We start from the raw sequence: 20,924 nt of genomic DNA, 5'->3' as shown, positions 1-20,924 counted from the left end.
CTGCAGACTTCGGGCAAGTCACTCAACACTGCCGATCCTCTTTCTCTCTTATAAAAATGAGAACGTTGGAAAGGATGCTCTACAAAGTCCCCGTGGCTCCAAGCCTGTGCTTCTCTTTATACCGTGTAGAGCTGGCGTTGGCAGCAGGCAGAGGAGGACTTTTGAAGGACATTTCGTTTGGAAATGGGACTATTGCGGGATCTCTGTTTGGGATCTTCAAAGGGGTTTCTTATTTCGGTGCCAGGAAGGCTGAGTTGGCATTTCTCTCGCATATGGTAATAATAGTGACGATAACAGCTGCCATTTATGGACTGGTAATAATTATGTAACCACTGCTATCATTCATTGATGACTTTGAGTGTATTGCATACCTATTGTTCATTTGTCGCTCACATTTACTATTGCTATGTGAGTAGACGCTAGTAGTATTCTAGTAATATCCCCATTTTACATTTGCGAAAGGTGAGAGACAAAACCACATTTCAGTAAGTGGCAGGGCTGGGATCTGTACCCAGTATTTTGGTCCAATGCTCCAGCTCTGGACTATTAAACAAAATTGAATCCCCAAAACACGTTTTGTAATTTATTCTCATTTTTCAACTGTACGCATCCTTCTCTCAGACAGAAACACATTGAAAGTTAGAGTGCATAAATAAGGAGGGTTCTCATTACTTAACTTCTCTGAGACCAACTGAAATCCAGGTGGAGCAAGCCGAACCCCATTTGACTTGGATGGGGTGCAGTAAGGGGACCTTCTGCCTTAGGAATGCCCGTTGCTGTCTCACTGCCTATACTGACTAATTTTCAAGCCCCTTAAGGGGCAAGAAGGTATCATTTCCTTTGCCTTTTTCATGTCCCTGCTCTGCCCTGGGCAGGGTGGGTTCTTGGTTCCTCCCTACACACTTACGATTTGACCAATGCAGAGGCTGGGTTGCCCGGGAATTTCCAGCCATGGGAGGGGCACTGTGACTTCCTTCAATTACGTAGGGAAGGAGTTTTCCCATTCAACACACTGGAATGAGAAAGAAAAAGTACAAGTCTCTTTGGAATATTTTTTGCAGATTCATTTTTTTCCCGAAGGGAAGAAATTTTGGAGTTTTCCATATTCCAATCCCTAGTTTGGGTTCGACTAGTATCGACAACCCTCTTGCTGACAGCACTGGGGGCTCTGCTCGTCTCTGATCTCCCTACCACGTGAAGCTTTTGCTTCCATAAGCCATTCTCAGCAGCCTCCTTTCCCATCAACTCTGGCAACTCCAACGGAAAAGCCAGAGGAGCCAGCCTCCGGGAAGGACAAGAAGTCCCCGTGGGGGGACAGAATTAGCACATTCAAATTTTGCCAGTTGCATGGTGGCTGTGAGATGGCAACATGATGAAGACAAGCCCAGTGATCTGGAACACGGAGAGCTGGGAGGGCAAATCCCACCTTGCCACCCACCTGCTGAATGTGACTCTTGGCGTTGCCCTTCGTTAGAGCTGATACTTCCTGGGTCATCCTGACGGCACCGTGAATAACAGTGATGGCGAGCATAGTGAACACTTACTCTGCCCAGGGACTCGACTCGTGGCAAGTGTGGCATGGAAGCCTCCGCACCACCCTCAGTGAAGCAGCTTCTATTGTTTTCCACACCGTACAGTCCAAGCCCGAGTGGCTCAGGTGATCCAGTGATGTGCCCAAGGCCGTGAAGCCGAATAGGTAGAGGGGAGATTTGGACCTTGGGATTCATGGTTGTAAAGTCCAAGTTCCCTCCACCTCGCTCTCCTATGTCAGATCTAGGTTTATGAAACGGCTCCATCCCAGGGCTCATGGTAACATACAGCGTTCACAGAAGGGAAAATTCCAGTCCCCATTCAGTAGTAGCAACTCAAACAAGCTCACCAGGGCTGGAAGTCTCAGGTCTGCATGGTCCTCTTTAAGCTATAGGACCAGCCGGAGCATCCCCCCCTGGGGAAATGCTTGGGTCACAGGAGGTATGCGTGTGTAGGCATGTGTGTGATGGTGGGGACAGCCCGATCCTAATGCTATGGGGTCCCTTTTCTTTGGAAACAGAAAAACTACAGGCAGAGGGTGGACGAGCTGAAATTTACCAGTGTGGCCGACAGTTCCCAGATGGAGCACGCCAAGAGGAGCCAGGAGCTGCAGAGTGGGGTGAGTCCCAGGCTGCCCTTTCTCCACCGGGCTGCTGTGTCATGGGCCTGGGAACCTCTGGGGACAGCAGCGGGTGCTGCCCATGCACGATCCAGGGACTGAAGAGCCTTTCCTTTAAATAGGCTGGACTCAGCTCTCTATGGGCTTTCAGGTCTCCCTGCCTCACCCACTACACTTCTCCTCTGGTTGTTAAGGGCAGATGTCAACTGACATTATTCCTTTTCAGCTTTCAGTCTTTCCTAGTTCCTCCTTTCTTTCTCCTTCTTTTCTCTCTTATCAAAGACTCCATAATTCTGGAGCCAGGAGAGAGGAGGATAACATTTGCTTGTGGGATGTGTGCATTTCATGCCCACTTGAGCTCAAATGTGGAAGGTGGGACAACGAAACACCACATATGTTATTTACATGTTAGTGGTCAACGGCCGAACAGGTGTAGCTGCTACCATCTGGCCAGGACATTCCTACCTTTCCTTCCTAGAGGTCCAGGTACACCTGCCAGAAAGCATGCAGTCAGCATAGTTCAGAGTCAGCGGAAAGCCACTGCATGGAAACTCAAGCTGGGGAGCGGGAGAGGGTGGAAGAGAGAAAGAGCAGGAGTGATATGGTTTCCACAGAGGAGATGTTCGCTCATGTTGCCTTTTTGGTTACTGTTCACTTTCCAGGTGTCAGTACCTGTGGAAACATTAGGTTTGATTATGGGGTGCAGGTGACAGGGGATGCTTCTTATTTTTCCCACCTGGGGAGTCTGTGCTCATCTGAGCCCTCAGGTGGGTTACTTTTTGTGGCCATGGACACTGTGGATGGGAACAGCTTGGGGAAGTCGATGCCTCCTCAAGGGAAAGGTGTGAAAACGAAAACCTTAGAGGGGATCTCAGGTTGACGCCCCGGCTACATTCTCCTCCCGGCCCCTCACCGCTGCTGCTCCTTCCTGCATCACCTCTTCTGCGTTAAACCTCGCTTCCTGCACGCTGCCAGCAGCCTCAGGTCTGGTTGGTCTGGTAATGGACTTTCCACGTAAGACACAGGGAGCTGAGCGGCCAGCCACCTCCTCCCTTGCCTCCTGCTTCTGACCCGGTGCTCTCTCCCTACAGGTGGTGTACAAAGCAGGGCACGAGCAGTCTGTCCATCAGTACAGCATCAGCAAAGACGAGCCTCTCTTCCTACAGGCCCAAGCCAACGCCGCCAATCTCAGTGAGGTACAGCCAGAGGGAGTGAGCAGCCCAGGGCTCTGCTTCCCTGCGTGTAGGCGCCTGGTCCACAGAACCCACCGGCCATGTCAGTGTGTCTGTGTCAGCTGAGGCTGCGTACGTCTGGTCATTGTAAACAGCTCGTGACCAGTATCTTAGGGGAGGGAAGACCAGCCTTTGGTAGGAATGAGCTGGCGGGAGATTTGAACCACTGACTCTAGGATGGGGTAGGAGGAAGTGTTTATTCCGGGACTGGAGTTAAAACAGCGTTAAGAGGGGAGTAAATAAGAGCTCAGACATTAGCTTCAAACTGCCTGGGTTTGATCCTTGTTTCTAACACTTACTAGGTGTGCAAGCTTAACCGGTTTCTTCTCTCTTGGTTGTCCCAAAATGGGACATGAGGGCACTCCTAGCCTCCTCGACATTAGGTCGCCTTGAGGCTTCAGCGAGCTGCTATATGCAAAACACTCAGAGGAGCGCTCACAGGGCAGTTGTTCCTTAGACACGAAAGCTTGCACAGTTCCAGCTTTCCTTCTCTGTCTTCTATGGAGGGGCCTTTCTTGGCTCTTCTGCTTGGCTCCCAGGTCTTTAGGGTCCTGATCCGAGGAATGGGTAGAGGGGAGAATTAGAAGGAGCAACAGAAGCTAAACTGATTCACACACAGAAATGGAGGGAGGCTTCCAGAAGAAAGAACTTGAAATCTGGAGGTGGGGGGCAGGACAAAAAATGAGAGGAACAAAGAAAAGACCCACATGGACTAGAGGCTGGGCTCGGAAAGGAAAAGGGGTGCAGCTGGAGCAGCTGCTGGGCTGGTGGGGTGTGTGGACAGAGATGGAGAAGAGAATTTTCAGACATGCTGCTGTGTGTTGTGCAATGTTATTCCACCCATGACAAGTCATTAAGACTTCCATGAAGACGCCTAGTATTTTCCAAGTCTTCTGGAGTTCAATTTCTGCCTCTTTTGGCCAAAGCCCTATGTGGCAAGAGGCCTTAAGGCAGGAACAAGAAGGCCTGGTTGTATTCCAGTTACAGGTTTCTCTGGCTCTCAGGGTTTCTACAGAAGGATGTAATAGGTGTTTGCCTCTTGGAGAGGTCATTGAAGAGTCTAAGCGAAGCCCTCTCACGTGAGGATGATCTCTTTTCTCCTAAATCCCCTTAGAAACTGTATAAGAGCAACTGGGAAAAGCAGAAGGCGAAAGGGTTTGAGCTGCGTCTTGACTCCTTGGCCTTCCTGGCAGCCAAAGCCAAGAGGGACCTGGCCAGCGAGGTAAGCCAGTCCCCAGCTTGTGCTCGACACCACGAATCCTGACATTTACATCTGGGAGAGTCTGAAAGTGTCCTGGCAGGTTTTCAGTCTCTCTGAGCCTCAGGGTTCTAATGTGTAAGATGTAGATAAATATGACCACCTTGCAGTGAGATAATCGTTGAAGTGTCTGGTACACTGCCTGCTGCACACTGGTTTTTGGTAAGTCGTAACTGTTATTATGAGCAGTAGTAGTGTGAGTGGTAATCCAAGTCACCCATTTTACAGATAAGCTGATGCCCAGAGACATTCCATGACTTTCTAAGGTTGTAGAGGCCTGCTGATGGTTAAGAGTACAGGCTCTGGTGTCGGATAGACTTGGGATAAAATCCCAACTCCATCACCTACCAGTTTGTGATTTGGGGCAGGTTGTTTAACCTTTCAAAATCTCAGTTAACTCATGGGTAAATTGGTAATTGCAAAATGGTTATGAGGAAATGAAATGAATTGAGGTATATTAAGTGTTCTGTAGTCCAGTGCTGTCTGTTATGAGTCTGATGTGAGATGAGGAGCCTAGGACAGAATGTAAGTCAAACTCTGCTTCCTTCATCGAGAAAGTCTTGCTTCCAAAAAAAACCCCAATATATATACATGTATATATATTCTGTATCTATTGTGTATATATATATATAGTACATGTATATACAGAAAATATATCCGTAAATGTATATAGATATCAGCTGAACTAAACAGTGGCTTGGCAATGTGGTTGATTTCCGTTATGACACAAGCCCCTTATCTTATCAACTAGTAACATTTTACAAACCAGCACTTGTCTTCAGATGCACTTTGAGTGACACAGATTTATACCATGCCTGGCTCATCGTAAGTGTTCAATAAATTGTGGCAGATATTAATACCGTTGTTCTTGCTGGCAGATTTGAGAGTAGAGCCCAAGTCTCCTGATGGCCACGGTAATGATGATGTTGAAATGATGCCACACACCAGTATTCTGTTACAGTTTTCAAAGCATTTCTATATTTATTCTTTTTTCGGATCCTCATTACTTTTGGCCTAGTGCTTTTTCAGGCCAATGTGCTCCCTTTTGCTCCCCATAACTCCTAAATATTTATATGTACCTCAGTTGTCTTTAATTTGAGCTTCTTTCTGAAACAGCAGTTGTATTTTAGATATTCCGTGTATTTTTCATTTTGTGATGACTTTCTCTTTATAATATTCTCACTGTTACCAAAAAAGATTATAAAGTGGCTTTCATGAAAGCAACAGGCCACTTAAAAATAAACCCAGAAATACATAGAGACAAGATAGAATTTCACCAGGAAATTGAGAAGACTGTTCTATAGCTGAACTTTCAGTTTAGCTCTGAGCTTCCTGGCAGTCCAGGTGTAAAAGGAAATAATGAGTAGTAATATTTTTTTTCACTCTTTGATCAAAGGAAATACATCAGTTGTTCTAAGGAGGCAAGCTTTCTATGACACTAATTCTGATAGGATTCTCTTGTATGGCTTTGCTCTAACTTTCTTGCATGGCTTGATACTTAATTCCTTTAGGAGATGCTAATGTACCCCTGCTCTCTTCCTCTCATTTAGGTGAAGTACAAGGAGAACTATGAAAAGTCCAGAGGGAAACTCATTGGGGCTAAGGGTGCCCAGGGGGATTCGCAAATTAGCCACTCACTGCAAATGTCCAAGCTGCAGAGTGAACTGGAGTACAAGAAGGGATTTGAGGACACCAAATCCCAGTGCCACGTCCCCCTGCACATGATCCACCTCGTGCATGCCCGCAAGGCTCAGCACTTAGCCACAGACATAGGCTACAAGACGGCATCCCATCACTTTACAGCTTTGCCCACAGACATGAAGGTGGAATGGGCCAAGAAGGCTTACGGTTTACAGAGTGATGTAAGCTCTGTGTGTGGGTTTATGTGTGTGTGTGCTGGTGTTGGTGCCAGGGTTTTCCCAAACCCTTCAGGATGTCGTTTATTCCCTGAGATACCTGTTTCTGGGTCCCTAAGTGGAAACATTTTAGCTTCCTAGTGCTTTAACTTTTACTCAAACTGTGTCTATTTTAGATTCTATACTACCCCTAAAAATCATACAGTTACTCCTTTCTTCTTGGAATTCTGATCTACGTATGTTTTCCGTATTTCTTTTTCTTGCAGGGCGGTGGCGACAGTGGGGTGGGAGGCATGTATTTGTGACCTTAACTGTGGCCTGCTCTGGGAGAGCATCCCTGGTACTCATTCTAATGTTGGTAGTCCCATTTTTAGAAAGGGCACCTTGCTAGTCGTCAACAACCCTCTCCCCTTTCTCGTTATATTCTTTCATCTTCGGTTGACTCTTGCAAGAGAAAGTGGGTGAACCGAACAGGCAGGTCAGTTGCAACCAGACTGTCACACGTGGGCGTGGGGTGGAGGCAGCGCAGACACACCCTTCCAGGTAGAGCTCTTTCTGGATCGAGAGGTGATATGCTAGTTTTAGAGACGTGTCCACTTAAATGGCTTTCCATTAAAAGTACTCCTTCAATGGCAAGGGAGAAAATGAGAACTACCCCCCCGCCCTGCACCGAGCTTCCTAAGAAGGAACTGGCACTGTGGGAAGCCTCGAATGTCTTGTGATATTCCCTCAAATAGCTCCCCACCTGGGTTCTGTTGTGAATTCTCATTTTCTTCTCCCCTGCATGTCATTTTAAACAAGAGACCAGGCAAAGCAGACAGCGAGGACGGCCTTCTTCCGGAGGCCTGCGTGGCCTGTAATGAGGGATGCGGCTCATTTGGCTCCTGCGGCCCCACCCCCAATAGTGTCGGGCGGGGCCAAAGCCGCTGGCAGCGGGGCGGCTCCAATTAAGCGGGAAATTAATTTACATTTTGGAGCCCTACCTGTGACTGTGCAGAAATAGATAAGACAAAAGTGGCATCTAATTTGACTCAGCTGGCACCAGGGCGACATTGGGGAGCTGTTAACAGCCCTTTAAGTGTCCGCACACCAACAATGGCCTGCCTTTTTTTTTTCTTTCCTTTCTCCTTTGTCAGAACCAATACAGGGCAGATGTGAAGTGGATGAAAGGCACGGGCTGGGTCGCCACCGGGTCATTAAATGTGGAGCAGGCGAAGAAGGCAGGAGCACTCATTAGCGAGGTGAGATTCCCTGACAGCGTGCAGCAGGCCTGGCTGCATTAGGCGTGCGGCATTTCTGTATAAAATTAAAATAATTTCCACTCAAAAGGCGAAGAAGAAGGCAAAGCTACATGAAAGGCCTCAAAACCCAGACTAAGGCTGGTAATTAGAGGGAAACTACATACCAAACACACCCCAGTAGGGGCCCAGAGAGCCCGGGCCAAAACAAAGTGGGTGACAAATGATATTATGAATAATAATGACAATCAAACAGAGCTCAATTGCTACCCAGCAACTCACCTTTTTAATGAAGCAACACGGGACAGATGATAAAAAGATACATTTATTGCACCTAGAAAGCCCTTTTGTGACTTCACGCACATTTTCTCCCTTTCTTTCTGCAGCAGGCAGTGTAAACAGTTTTTGAATATTCATGTGGTGTCGAACACGTGGCACGGTTCTGGTTCTTTTTTTGTTGGAGGGTCTCATTTCTATTTGAATCTCACTCCCGTCTACTCGCAGCCAACCTCGCTGGACCCGAAGGCTTATGAAAGGAGCCCTTTCCTCGCATTTTAGGCCAGTATCCCTGAGCAGATCTTTTAAAGATTAGATCAGGGTTTCTCAACCTTGGCGCTGTGGACGTTTTGATAATTCTGTGCGGTGGGGCTGTCCTGGGCCTGTGGGATGTTTGGCAGCATCCCTGGCCTCTACGCACTAGATGCTCATGGTACCGTTTCCCAGTATACCCATCACTTAGACTTCGAGATGATTCCTTCATGCATCAAAGTCTGGCATCCAAGGGATCTTTTTGGAACCATTTGTCCCACGGTGGTCTTAATCTTCTACCACATTTTGCAAACTTATTCAACAGATTTGCTTATCTTCCGTGCTTTATACTTAGTCCTCAGACTTCAGGAAGGCAAGACATCTTCCAGCAACTTTTCCCAACCATCTCATTCCAGTTTGGCACATTTCCAGTTTAGTGTCAAATTGGATTGGCCTCTAAATTTTCAGACAGAATGCCAGGCACCGTGAAAGAGCCACAGATGCACACACACCTGTCATTTAAAGCAGGAGTTAGCAAACCTTTTTTTGTAAAGGACCTGATGGTAAATATTTTTCATTTTTTTCGTTTTGCTTCTGTTGTAACTGCTTACCTCTACCATTGTAGCATGATGCAGCCATAGACAATACGTAAGTGAACGGGCACGACTGTGTTCTAATAAATCTTTATTTACAAAAACAGTTGATGGGTCAAATTCAGCTGAATATTGAACTGTCTTCTTAAGACAACCCAGTATACAGATATCCAACCCAATAAATAAGGAAGTGTTTCTAAAATAATTGTTTGATTGAAGAAAAGATATACTTCATAATCCCATTAAGGTAGCCACTGTTTTCAGTCTACTGGAACTGTAATTAAAAAAAAAAAAAGGAATGAATTGAAGCATAATTTTCAGAATACTTCAAAATTGGGTATCTAGGACTCTGTTAGCATTTGAATTTCTGGTAATTTTTTTTTTGTTTTACTCAGTCTGTTTCAAACTGTATGATGACTCCTTTCAATAATAGCACCCTTTTTCTTATAACACTTATAGAATTATTGTGTATGTTAACTGACCCGGTTTCTAAAGTGATTAGATAATGTACAGTCACTGACTTAAATGCAAGGGTTTTGACTCTGGTAATCTCTGCCCAGTTCTTTTGTGGAAGGAAAATGGAAAGCTTCAGCTGATCAATGTAACTGTGAGTGTCCTTTCTTGCTTGGGAGACCCGAACTAAAATATGTAAACAACTGCAAGACAGTATTTGAAGGCTATATAAAAAATCCTTCACTAAGTGTGTATCCTCTAGTATTTTACTGGTATAACCTAATTTTGAGATGTTTTCTTTGCACCAGGTAGAAATACTTTAATGTTAATTGACACGAGGTTATTCTTAAATTGAAACAAATATTAACCTGAAGGCACCTAGGATATAAAGATGGAGGAAGCCGAATAATAATTATGTTCACAAATTCACTCTAATCTCAAGCAACCTATGATTTTCTCTTTCAAATGGCATGAAAGAACAGCACAAAATTCACAGCTTTGATCTTTTTCTGCTCAACAGAAGAAGTACCGTCAGCATCCAGATGCTTTGAAGTTTACCAGTATTAAAGACACTCCGGAGATGGTCCAGGCCAGAATTAGTTACACCCAAGCAGTGGATGTAAGCGATAATGTATATACATTACGACTCTAAGAGTGGGCTCTTCTTTCAACCCTGCGATTGAAGCCCAGGGGTTCTTGGCTTGCTCCTTCTGTTGTTCTAAGGATGAAGGAGCTTCTTATCCTTTGTTGAGGGCTCACCTTAGTGGCGGGGCCTCCTCATCAGGATGTAGATGGGTGTTACCGCTGCTCTTAGGATGCCAAGGAGGGCTCCACCACCCCACTGCCCCATGCTTTCACTCCTTCCCATTTGCACGTCTCCAGGATTTGTCTGTGGTCCAGGTCTTTTCCCCTCTCCTTTTGTTTCGAAGCATTGTTTTCAGACGTGGGACTTCTGGGCGAAATTCTTGGTAATTATAACACCTAGGAATTAGAATGCCTAGGGCTCCTTGGGACACACGGCAGGAATTCTTGCTTTCCGAATTCTCCCAAAGACTTTGAAAAGGATTTGGGTCTGATTTAGGTACATTAGACTAACTTTCGAGCCATTTCCCATACTCCCTTTATAAAATGAAGCCGAGATCTGGCCTTTTGCCCTCTCAGCGCAGGGTTCCTCATAAACTAGACGGAATGATGAGGTCCTCTAAAAATTCATGTTAAGATGTGGATTAGCCCTGGTCGGCTGATTCTACTGAGAGGGGCCCCCAGGTCATTGCGCAGGGCGGACGTGCCTTTTAAATATCTTCAGACCATTCAACTTGCCATGGGGGAAATTGACAAAACTTGGTGGGGAGGGCTTTCAAAATGTCTCCCTTGCTTCCCCATTGAACAAATTATTCCTGTTGGCCCTTATTCGACAGGCATTCTGAGATGGCTTGAGTGCCCGTCAGAATATGTTATGGGATGATTTACAAACTTACGGGTTTAGAAATGTATAATTTCTTGACCATCACCCCTTCAGAAGCAGGTTTAATTCTGAGAAACACAGATGGTCAAACCAGAACTTTTGTATGGAAAAAAAAAAAAAAGAAAATAGCTGCTTTTTTCCTTATCCTAACCAACTCTAGGGGGCACTGCTGTGATACGTAGAAGCTTGGACACATCTAATAAGATTTGGGATGGAAAAGCCTGGTTTAGAAACTTTCTCTGGTGGCAGATGCCAACTCCACGTGTCATTGCTAACTACTAGAATTATCATAAGCCCAGATAAGAGTTCTAGATGAAGAACGCCCCAGACCCACACAGGAAACGTTTATTAGCACAAGATTCCTTGAGGTGGCGGGAGGGTAGAAGGGTAGAAGGTCCAGAGAAAATCTCGCCTGTGGAAGAGCCATTTTCTCTTGTGCCTGCTGAATTTTGATGTCCTTTCCTAGCTTATAGTTAATAACGGAATTACTAGATGTTAACCAGCCATCATTTTCTCATCTGACACCCGTCTCAGCAGTATGCTACAAGTGGAGTATTAACTGAGAGAGAAGTTTCAGCCTGTCATGTTCTGGGCTGGGAACTAGAACTCCGGAGGGAATGAAGTGCATGTCACCGCGCTTAGCCGTAGGAGCCAGGGAGAGGCAGGGCGCCCAAGATCTTGTCTCTGTGTGGAGGTGGCAGCTGCAGTGCCCTTGTCTCCTGGAGTGTAACTTGGCTGACGGCTGTATGGGGGAGGCTTCCGGGTTTAATGCAAAACCTCTCTCCATCCACAGAGGTTATACAGGGAACAAGGAGAAAACATAAAGCATCATTACACACAGACAGCAGATCTCCCGGAAGTCCTGCTGGCCAAGCTGAATGCCATGAATATCAGTGAGGTGAGGCTAATGGAGGAGGGGGGCTGGTTTTAATTACTGGAGGTTCAGGGACCTGCACAGTTGTACTGCATCCCATGCTCAGAAGCGTCCTGTTCTTCCACACTTGGTTTAATGCTCTGCTGTCACCATGTTGAAATCTGTTGAGATTTCTGAACAAGGGGCCCTATGTTTTCCTTTGCACTGGGCCCTGCAAATTATGTAGCTGGTCCTGCAGAAGATTCAAGCTCATTGATAAGGATGAGACTAGGAAAACTTCCTGAGTGCAAAGGACATTTGTACTGAGGGGCTGGAATATGGGAGCATCGGAATATAGACATCCAGCCAAAGAGAGACTTGGGAGACTTAACTCTTCCCTTCCGTCATCCCTATCAGCACCCGCTTTCCTCTTCTTCAGCAGAGACAGTCGTTCATCTTTATTCTCCATCAAGAGCTGTGCCCACGCAGCCTCATGCCTCCTTCTTCCCATCAACTGCTGCTCAGAGCGATCTGGTTCTGACTCCAAAGCTCTTGGTTTTTAAACCCACCCCCATGGCTCTCCCCTCCAGGGGTGGACATAAGGCAGGATCCAACTCTTTGTTGGTTTTTGCTAAGCTACAGTGATCTCTCACTGGGGGAAAAAAACTCCACAAGAAACCAGATTCTCATTCTGATAATGGGAGTTCAGGAAACCACCAGGTCACGGGAGGGTCTTTATTGGTGCACATCTTCTCGACAGACGCGTTACAAGGAATCCTGGAGCAAACTTCGAGACGGTGGCTATAAACTGAGATTGGATGCCATTCCGTTCCAGGCGGCAAAGGCTTCTGGTGAAATCATAAGTGATGTAAGCCTCCACCTCCATTCCTAGGACAATGTTGAATCCTCACCAATTTTTATTCCCTTTGCCCCTAACCCCTGCCTTCTTTTGCCTGTGGATAACATCCTCTGCTCTCCCAACTGACTGTGAGAAGGAACATGCCTTACAACAACAGCAAAAATCCCCCAGCCAGGGTACAAAGCTGATGCTGGACTGTAAATATGGACCCCCGGCAGATGAAATGCACCCTCCACCAGGCGCTTTCCTAAAGCAAGTCCACGTGAAGAGACTGTTAACAATGTACCCACCTTCCTCCAGTGTGGGCGGCCCAAGCGCTCTCATGTCCTGCCATTTCATATCCCAGCCCTTTAGTCATTGGGAGGCTTGCATATGAAAGAATAGGCCTTTTGACGACTCCCGCGCCTTTTCTTTTAACTCACCCAGTTACTGTCAAAAGAACAAAACATTTTCACCCAATACCCACCTCTTCCATTCCGTGTCCCTTGTCCTCGAGCTGTTACTCTCTCCCGCTCTCTTTCCCTTTAGTACAAATACAAAGAGGCATTTGAGAAAATGAAAGGGCAGATGCTCGGCTCCCGGAGCTTGGAAGATGATATCAGCCTTGCGCATTCAGTGTACGCGAGCTCTCTGCAGAGCCAAGTAAGTGGGAGAGAACGCAGTGGAGCGGGGGGCCCCCCACCTAATGACGCACAGCCGGCAGCTATCCTGTGTCCTTCCGGTTGAGGGTATTGGCTCTGTCCTAGCTAGCTAGGTGGCGTGGTCAGGTCCCTTGGCCCCTCTGGGTTTCAGCTTCTTCCTCAGTCAAGTGAGAGATAGGACTACTTGACCCCTTAGCTCCCTTCCAGGCTGGACATTCTAGGGTTTTGACCAGTGACCACACATGGGGGCCTGTGGGCTGGATTTGGACCGCAGAGGTGTTCTGTTGGGTCTGCAGAGCGAATTAATTGCAAACCTTGCCAAACGGAAAACTTTACGTAAAAGTTTTAGACTTCTGTGCAGAAGCCGGACCTGGATTCCTCAAGGCTACTGTTGAAGTTGATTACTGAGAGCCCCATTTAGAAGGGATCTGTACTCTCCTAGTCATGCAGCCAACCCCTCCTCCCCCCCCACCTTCACTCATTTATGCTACCTGTCTGGTCTCTGGTGGCATCTGAGTTTGCACCCCTTGATTTGATCCCCTGGATGCCGGCACATGTGTGTATACGGTATCTCCTTGCCCATACGTGAGTTGGCTAGTGGCTGTGATGAAATCGAATGTGTGTCCAACATGTAGCAGAGGACTAAACATTTTACACGCAGTGTCTCATTTAATCATCAACTTATTTCTAGGAGCATCACTTGTTCATCCTGGTTACTGATAAGGAAACCTAGACTCTGAGTGTCTCAATCCCTTGCCCAAGGTCAGCTTTCAAGGGCCAGACTAGAACGTGCAGCTAGCTCGCCATCGCATGCTCTTTCCACAGTTTCACACGTTCTCGTCTCTTTTGTTCCCTGCCTCAGTTTCCCTGTTTCTAACACTTCTCTCCGCTTTCGGTACTGGGGCGGGATTGGACATGAATTGTCCCTGGCTGTATGCTAGGGGTGGGGAGGGTGCGCGGAGGTGGGGGTCGGAGGTTAGGGATGAGTGGCTGGAGCTTGGAGGGCAGTGGGAAGGGTGGAGGAAGAGGCGGCGCTTATGCGTCTGACTCCCCAGAAAGCCCAGAGTGAGCTTTGTGGACCTTCAAACGCTCCTCCGAGGACTGGGGCAGAGCTTGAGGTCTGGAAATGGGCCTCTCCCTTCCCCCCTTAGGATGCATGTTGGGCTCTTGGGAATACCCACCCCTCAGAACTGGCTTTTCAAGCATCTGCCCACTGCTCCTGGCTCCCAGATTTACTGGGATGTCATCTGATGTCTGAAGAAGCTCTCCGTTACCTAGCATGAGAGGAGAACCCCTGGTGTCTCAGTCTGAACTTGAGAGGGTGATGGGGAGAAAGCGTGTGGAGCAGGCGGCGGCTTAGCCATGTGTCTTCTTGCCTCTGGAAAATGGGAAGATCTAAGGACTTGAGCAAGGGAACCACTGACATTATATCTGTCCCTTGAACTTCCGTATTTTCCCCAAGTAGGGGAACCATGGGCCTTGATCATCCAAGAGCTGGAGATGGTGAGTGGCAGGACCTGGAGACGAGCCCTGCTTGTTAAGCCAGTCGCTGCAAGAAAGGAGCCCTGGCCCTGCCAGGAAAGCCTCCTGGGCTCACCTGGGACAATCGCGTCGCATTGCTCTCCCTCATGGTCCTGATGCAAATGGCGGCTTTGAAATAGCTGCTATTGATCTGTCTGCCCATCTAGGTGAATTACAGGAAAGACTTTGAACACTCAAAGGCACAGTTCCATCTGCCATTGGACATGGTAACACTGGTGCACGCCAAGAAGGCTCAGACCCTGGCCAGCGACCAGGACTACAGACACCCACTCCCCCAGTATACGTCCTTGGCCGAGGACCTGAGGCTCAGCTGTGCCAAGAAAGCTCACAGGTTGCAGAGTGAGGTAAGGGGACCGGGCCTCTCTCTCCAGGCTCTTTTCCTCTTAAATCTGATCGTGAGGCAGTGACCCACAAACTGCTGGTGGCTCAGTGGGGCTTCCGGAGATGAGGAATCCCGTACCTGGGTTTTCTTTTAAAGCACCTGCCCTGCTTGTTCCTGCCTAGCTCTTCATAAGCACAATTGCACAGATCTATTAACAGCAACGACAGCAGTTTATTGAGTCCTTCTGCTGAATTCCGAGCATTGTGTTTTCAGGCATTATCTCATTTAATCCTCCAAATGACCCTATATCGGTACTCTTTATCCCCATTTTACAGAGAAGCTATAGTGAGTCTCAAAGAAGTTAAATAGCTCGTGCAAGATCATAAAACTATAAATGAGAAAGTGGGTGCTGGGACTTGGATGGTGTCCAAGGAAGACGCTTTCAAGGCGTATGGTTTTGCATGTTCAAGACTTGCCAACGGAGTTGCCTCTGGCCCCAGCTTGAGCTGGGGTTCTTCTTGGCACATCATATGTTCCCGGGCCACCCAACTTCGGAAGAGGCCTGAGATCTGCTGGGAGAGTTGCTCAGAGCCCCTTTGGAACTGACCCACTTCAGGCAGAGGAGAGTGTTGAGCAGAGGGCAGGGAAATAAGGGTCCCAGAGACCCTTCCTGAGTCCTCCCAAGGAGTCTTGGAGGCCTTCACGCCCCCCACCCCACCCCAATGAGGGCATTTCTAGCTCATGCCACCTGTTTTCTGAAGCAGGCAGGCCCGGGAGCGTTGGGAAGCGTTGGAGGATGTCCTCACTCCCAAGGAGATACAGAATGTGTCTTCCCAACAGGCAGCAGCATCCTTTTTGGTACTCGCCTCATCTCCCAGCTTGCCACCACGTTTCCGTGCCGGGAGATTTGCAAGTAACGGACCTCTGCTGGAAGATAAAACAGTCCCCCCAGAACCCTCTTTCTGGTTTGGCAGGGCCTGAGAGCTGAGCGGTGCTCAGATCCGGGTTACTGTTGTCCACTGGAATTTTCCGCCTGTGTACAGCGTTTACTAAGTGACATAAACTGTCAGGAACCCGACAGCAGGTGGAGGAACGAGGGAGCAGCCACGCTCAACTCAGGGGCCCGTTTGTCACTTGAGCAGAGCCCTGGCTTCCCCTGCCTCTCGTTGCCATAGCAATTGGAAGGCGGCACGCACCGGGGCGCCTCGGTGGCCGAAGGGGAGTGAACTTGGGGCTCCCTTTAAACTGTCAGCCCAGACCCCTCAGGTACACACACCGCCTCCACCCACACAGACTCGGGCCTTTGCCAGATTATTCTGGATTCATTTATTAGTTCTTTCTTAACCCATGATTAATTAATGCCGCCTTCTGCTGCTGGGTTTTGTTTTGAAGACCCATTAAACCATTTCCACATTTGCCCCAAGACAGCTGACTTTCTAACCACAATCCGCTCCAGCGTTTATTTTTTGATAGCCCACATTAAAATAAAAATCCGCCAAGCGTCCCTCTAACAGCTACGGAGACAAGTGACAGCAGAATTATTTTCTTCTGACCTACATTTTTGTCTCCCTAATGAGCATTTAAGTAAGAAGCGTGTGTGTATTTGCTGAGTGTGATGTATCTGGAGAGACTGCCCTGGCCTTGAGTTCTGATTATGATGCTGTCTGTCGTGGGTCCTTCCTCATTCTGCGAGCTTGGCTTTTCTGATTCCTCGTGTTGTTCCTTGTAGAATTTGTACCGGTCGGACCTGAACTTCATGCGAGGCGTTGCCTGTGTCATTCCAGGCACGTTAGACATTGAAGGGAGAAAGAGAGCATCTGAACTCATCAGTGAGGTAACCAGAGACCAGGACGGGTTGGGGGGTGTCAAGTATATTCCATGGTAGATGTTACACAACAATCTGTTTGTTTCTTACTAAAGCCAGTTAGATGCTACACTGTTAGCAGTGGCAGCTCCCCCAGCCTCTCTCCTTACTCCCTTCTCCATTCAGACTGGATGCCGTTTAAGATAGCTTTGCAGATCTCGAGCCAGTTCCTATATTAACATATAAGAATTATTTGCTGGATCCTAAGATGTACTTTCCTAGGGTCCCTTTGAAGAGTGGCTTGTGGTACAATGAAAAGAGGGCAGGCTTTGGAGACACATGTAGTGACTGAAATTGCAGGCCAGTACTCATTTGCTGTGTGACCTCAAGCCAGTCACCTGCCCTCTCTGAGCCTCAACCTCTTAATCAGTCAAATGGGAATGCTCAGACCTCTCTCATTTAGTTTTTGTGAGGGTCAGCACTAATCTAAGCCCTGTGCTTCTCTGGTGGCTGTATATGAAATGGTGGCTATAAGCTTGGTGATAACTTCTTGGTAAATTACCGAAGTCTGGAATTCTAAGCTCTTTGAACTCCTGAGGAATCTTGCCCACCCCTGGGAGGGCTCTGGGATTTCCATTCACGGTAGATAGGCATAATGGAAGGCACTGCAAGCAAAAGGCGATCAGCGTCCAGCCTGGGTGCCTCAGAATGGCTTACGCATTGATTAGAAGCTCTGAGCAAGCGGAATTGGCCTCACTGTGGGAGTTGAGATTTAATTTTGTGCTTTGCTTTTCCAATGAAATCTCTAAAGCGAGTGGTTTCTAAACCTCATGGTGCATCAGAATCCCCTTTGGAACTTAAAGTACAGAGCCCACTGACGATTTACTGAATCCCATCCCCTGGAGTGGCATACAGGCATGTGGATTATTTTAAGCTGCACGGTTGTTTCTGGTACCCCCCCAAAGCTGAGGAGCCCAGGGTTTCCAGCGAGCAAAGGAAATTTGGGAGCAAAACGTGAATCTCTATAGTCGTGTTCACATTCGTAGCAAAGGACTAGATCTCCCTTTCCCATTGATAAGCATCTGATTCCATCCGTCCTCTCCTCTCTGCTGCTTCATCCCACTGGGTTCTGAGGTCACAAGAGCAGGGGACGGACTGGATTCTGGGCCACAGACTAGCAGCCTTTGCAAAACGAGGTTTTATAGCTAGTGCTTAATGAGCACGTTCTTCTGCTGCTTTTGCATCTTACCTTGTCTTCTTATTGCCTCTTGTGTGTGAGCTCAGAGTAAATATCGTCAGCACCCCCAGTCATTCAAGTACACGGCCGTGACAGACACTCCCAGCCTCACTCATGCAAAACTCAGCAACCAGATTACAAACGAGGTAAAATCTTCGGACGGCTTTGGGATGGGCTTTTTAAAAACTGCTGGATTGCTAAAAAATATGTGTGAATATTTGTGGGGTTGGCGGGGGTCGCGGGAAGGATGGGTGTTTGCATGGAAAGAAAAGAATGTCATTAGATGGAGCCTCAACAGTTTCCAGAAGGAAAAAAGGCCCAGGAAGAAATCTGGTTTAGTCTGTCGTCTCGCCCCCCCAAATGTGGTCACGGACCGACGGCATCAGCATCCCCTGGGAGCTTGTTAGAAATACCAAACCTCAGGCCCCACCCCAGACCCACCGAATCCACACGGTCATCTAACAAGATCCTCACGGGTTTCCTTTGCACGTTAAAGTTGGAGACGTGCTGGTCTGCCATTCGTCTGTTCTAGCTGGGCACATATTGGCTCATCATTTCTCCACTGTCATTCTGATGATGATGATGGGAAAGATTTGTGGTTGTCCGGGGACAGTGATACAGTGTGATGTTTGCCAAGCTTCTTAGTTCTCTGCTTCCTCTTCTCACTCACCACTTACCCAATTATCATTTTAATATTCTAGCAGAGGGGTGGGTCCCAGGGGAAAGAATCTCACTCCATAAAATCATCATTCCAGCTCTACTTCTTCTTAGTGGCCCTCTGACAAGTTTGAAATATCGAGTGAGCTTGGCAGAGAATGAAATTTCGTTTTTAAAATTCTCCTTCTGACTCTAACTTTTCAAAGTCAGTGGAGATTTGGGTATTTACACATTAGTTCCAAGCTTGGGATAAGAAAATCCAAAGGGCTGTGTAGCGTGACATGATCAAGTTAAAATTCCCACTGAACCTTTCTTGCCTGCTTTGTCATTGGGGTGCTGAGGGGTAACAGTGCCTCCTGCAGTGGCCTCTGGCCCTGGAGGACTCAGCAACCACAGATCCAGTTCTAATCACGAGAGCAGATGTTTTCACAACGGCTGAGGCCGTGCAGCGCAGCAGTGGTGTGAGTCTGCCCGTGGCAGGATCCCGGGATTTTAGTAAAGGATGCAGACTGGGGTTTGGGAACCTCCCTTCCAACCGGCAGAGCTTCTCCTAAATTTCCCAGATCCTAGTATTGTCTTTACACTGTGTCCTCAGCAAAAAAAAAAAGTCTGCAATGGGAAGAACCACGATAGTATTCTTAAAGGTGCTTTTCTTCCCTCGGCCTATTATTGAGCAAAGTATAGGGAAGGGGGAAAATATGTTTTCTTTTACCCATCTTAGGTTGTCGGCTGGGGCTCTGTAACAAAAGATAGATTAACAAGAGAAAAGCATACAAATGTATATAATATAGGCTTTAGGTGGTGCAGGAGTCTTCACAAGGAAATGGAGTCCAGGAGGGAGGGACGGTTAAACCTGAGCGTTTTTATTCTAGGTTTGATGAAGAGTGGACAGTCGTGGGAAAATGTGTAGGGCAAAAGGGGGTGAGCTAAGGGCAGGGAACTGGGGGAAACTTAGTGAGGTCTGTTTGTTCAAATGCCTCTCAGTCCTTCCGAGGTCAGAGATGAGCTTGTTCCTTCCCTGTGTCAGAGGGAGGGCAGCTCCCACAGGAGGGGAGAAGGTCAGGGAGAGGTCTTCCATCTCCTGCTGCTTCCAGCTTCCTTCAGCTTAAAATACGCACTATGCCAAGGTACCATATATTGGGGTAACATGTCCTGAACCCCATCACAAGCAACTTGCAGTTTCTTCCCCATTCCTTTCACAGCACTCAATTTGACTCATTAAGGACTATCTCTGTTGAAAAAAAACATCTTCTCCAGGCTGAAGGTGTACCCATGACCCAGCGAATGGCCTTTTACAAACGTATTTCCCAATTGCAAAGGAGGGAACTCCAGCCCTGCAGAAATGCACAGCACTTACCTTCTTGCCTTTTTTTTTTTTTCTCCTGCCCAGCGCCTCTATAAAGCAGCAGGCGAGGACGCGAGACACCAGTACACAATGACCCTGGGCCTGCCCGAGTTTGTCCGAGCGAAAACAAACGCAGCCAACCTGAGTGATGTAAGCCTTTCCCGTTGCTGAGGTGGAGATGTGCTCCAGGGCCACATGTGTCTGTGTCTGTGATGGGACCTAACAGTGACCCTGGTGACTTTCACAGAAACTTTAAACAATGTATCCTGTAGACACTCATGTGAAATATACCTTACACAGATGTGTTGATACCTGCGTGTCAGAGCCCACTTCCGAGAGGGTGCTAATGAGATTTTCTTTGCAAAATCGAAAGCTTTTGCTTGTCAGGAATTGATTCTGGAACACCACACTACAAATAAAAGGGGGTAGCATTTGTTCTTTGAGCCATGTAATTTTTTTTTTTTTAAAGAAGATCTACATGTGTTCCTACCGTAGGCAAAATACAAGGAGTCTTGGCGGAATCTCCGTGTTCAAGGCTACAAGCTGACAATAGACGCCCTCCCCTTCCAGGCGGCTCGGGTCTCTGGAGATATAGCCAGTGATGTGAGTTGAATGATATGACCTTCCATCCGGCCTAATTTCTGTTAACTTCATGTAAAACAATGTCTACGGCTGATTTTCCTGAATTAAAGCAAATCTATCACCATGTGAGACAGGATGTCACCTGCAGAATATATTAGTTATGAATGAGATTCTTTGACGGAGAGAGGGAAAGAAAGGCCCTGTTAATCAGAAGCTAAATGCAGGCAAAAGTCTCTAGCAGGAAGAAGATTACGATTTATTTCTAATTGCAGTGTCTAGGCAACGATCTCCCCGTAATGTGTGAACTGTC

General features: G+C 47.4%; 1 protein-coding gene across 8 annotated transcripts in view; it reads left to right on the top strand.

Moving 5' to 3' along the window:
- Window positions 1-20,924, top strand: part of LOC101287605 (nebulin-related-anchoring protein) — a 74,619-nt gene that overhangs the window by 37,844 nt on the left and 15,851 nt on the right. For all 8 annotated transcript variants that reach the window (XM_049697028.1, XM_049697034.1, XM_049697033.1 and 5 more), the window contains 14 exons: window positions 2,051-2,149; window positions 3,241-3,345; window positions 4,496-4,603; window positions 6,190-6,501; window positions 7,632-7,736; window positions 9,828-9,926; window positions 11,566-11,670; window positions 12,386-12,493; window positions 13,013-13,126; window positions 14,814-15,011; window positions 16,719-16,823; window positions 18,078-18,176; window positions 20,078-20,182; window positions 20,528-20,635. In XM_049697028.1, coding sequence (XP_049552985.1) covers window positions 2,051-2,149; window positions 3,241-3,345; window positions 4,496-4,603; window positions 6,190-6,501; window positions 7,632-7,736; window positions 9,828-9,926; window positions 11,566-11,670; window positions 12,386-12,493; window positions 13,013-13,126; window positions 14,814-15,011; window positions 16,719-16,823; window positions 18,078-18,176; window positions 20,078-20,182; window positions 20,528-20,635 — 1,770 coding nt within the window. The remainder of the gene's footprint in view (window positions 1-2,050; window positions 2,150-3,240; window positions 3,346-4,495; window positions 4,604-6,189; window positions 6,502-7,631; window positions 7,737-9,827; window positions 9,927-11,565; window positions 11,671-12,385; window positions 12,494-13,012; window positions 13,127-14,813; window positions 15,012-16,718; window positions 16,824-18,077; window positions 18,177-20,077; window positions 20,183-20,527; window positions 20,636-20,924) is intronic.

This window comes from Orcinus orca, chromosome 14 (assembly GCF_937001465.1).
Source record: "Orcinus orca chromosome 14, mOrcOrc1.1, whole genome shotgun sequence".
Classification (NCBI taxonomy): domain Eukaryota; kingdom Metazoa; phylum Chordata; class Mammalia; order Artiodactyla; family Delphinidae; genus Orcinus; species Orcinus orca.
Note: the sequence above shows the minus strand (reverse complement) of the source record. Positions and strands in the feature narration are given on the sequence as shown.